The 215-nt window shown below is 69.8% G+C and overlaps 1 protein-coding gene across 1 annotated transcript in view; it reads left to right on the forward strand.

Moving 5' to 3' along the window:
* LOC106723598 (epsin-1-like) overlaps positions 1–215 on the forward strand; it is a 16,758-nt gene that overhangs the window by 12,765 nt on the left and 3,778 nt on the right. Inside the window, exon 4 of the mRNA XM_014530115.1 lies at positions 203–213. Within this exon, the coding sequence (XP_014385601.1) occupies positions 203–213 (11 nt within the window). The remainder of the gene's footprint in view (positions 1–202; positions 214–215) is intronic.

Raw genomic sequence — 215 nt, forward strand, 5'->3', positions numbered from 1 at the left:
AGGTTCCCCAGGTCCCCCCTCACCTGCAGGGCTGTGCTTCCCTGACCTGTCCTCCCGGGTGGGGCTGCTGGGCCTGCAGGAGCTCAGCTCAGGCCCCTCCCCCACTCCTGGGCCCCAGATGGGTTCAGGGGCGGCTGGGCTGGAAGAGGAGGTCGGCTGGGGGTTCCCCTGTCTTCTCTGTCTCATTGCCCCCCCTCCCCAGCCTCCTCTGCAGC

This window comes from Myotis brandtii, unplaced genomic scaffold (genome assembly GCF_000412655.1).
Source record: "Myotis brandtii unplaced genomic scaffold, ASM41265v1 scaffold720, whole genome shotgun sequence".
Taxonomy (NCBI): domain Eukaryota; kingdom Metazoa; phylum Chordata; class Mammalia; order Chiroptera; family Vespertilionidae; genus Myotis; species Myotis brandtii.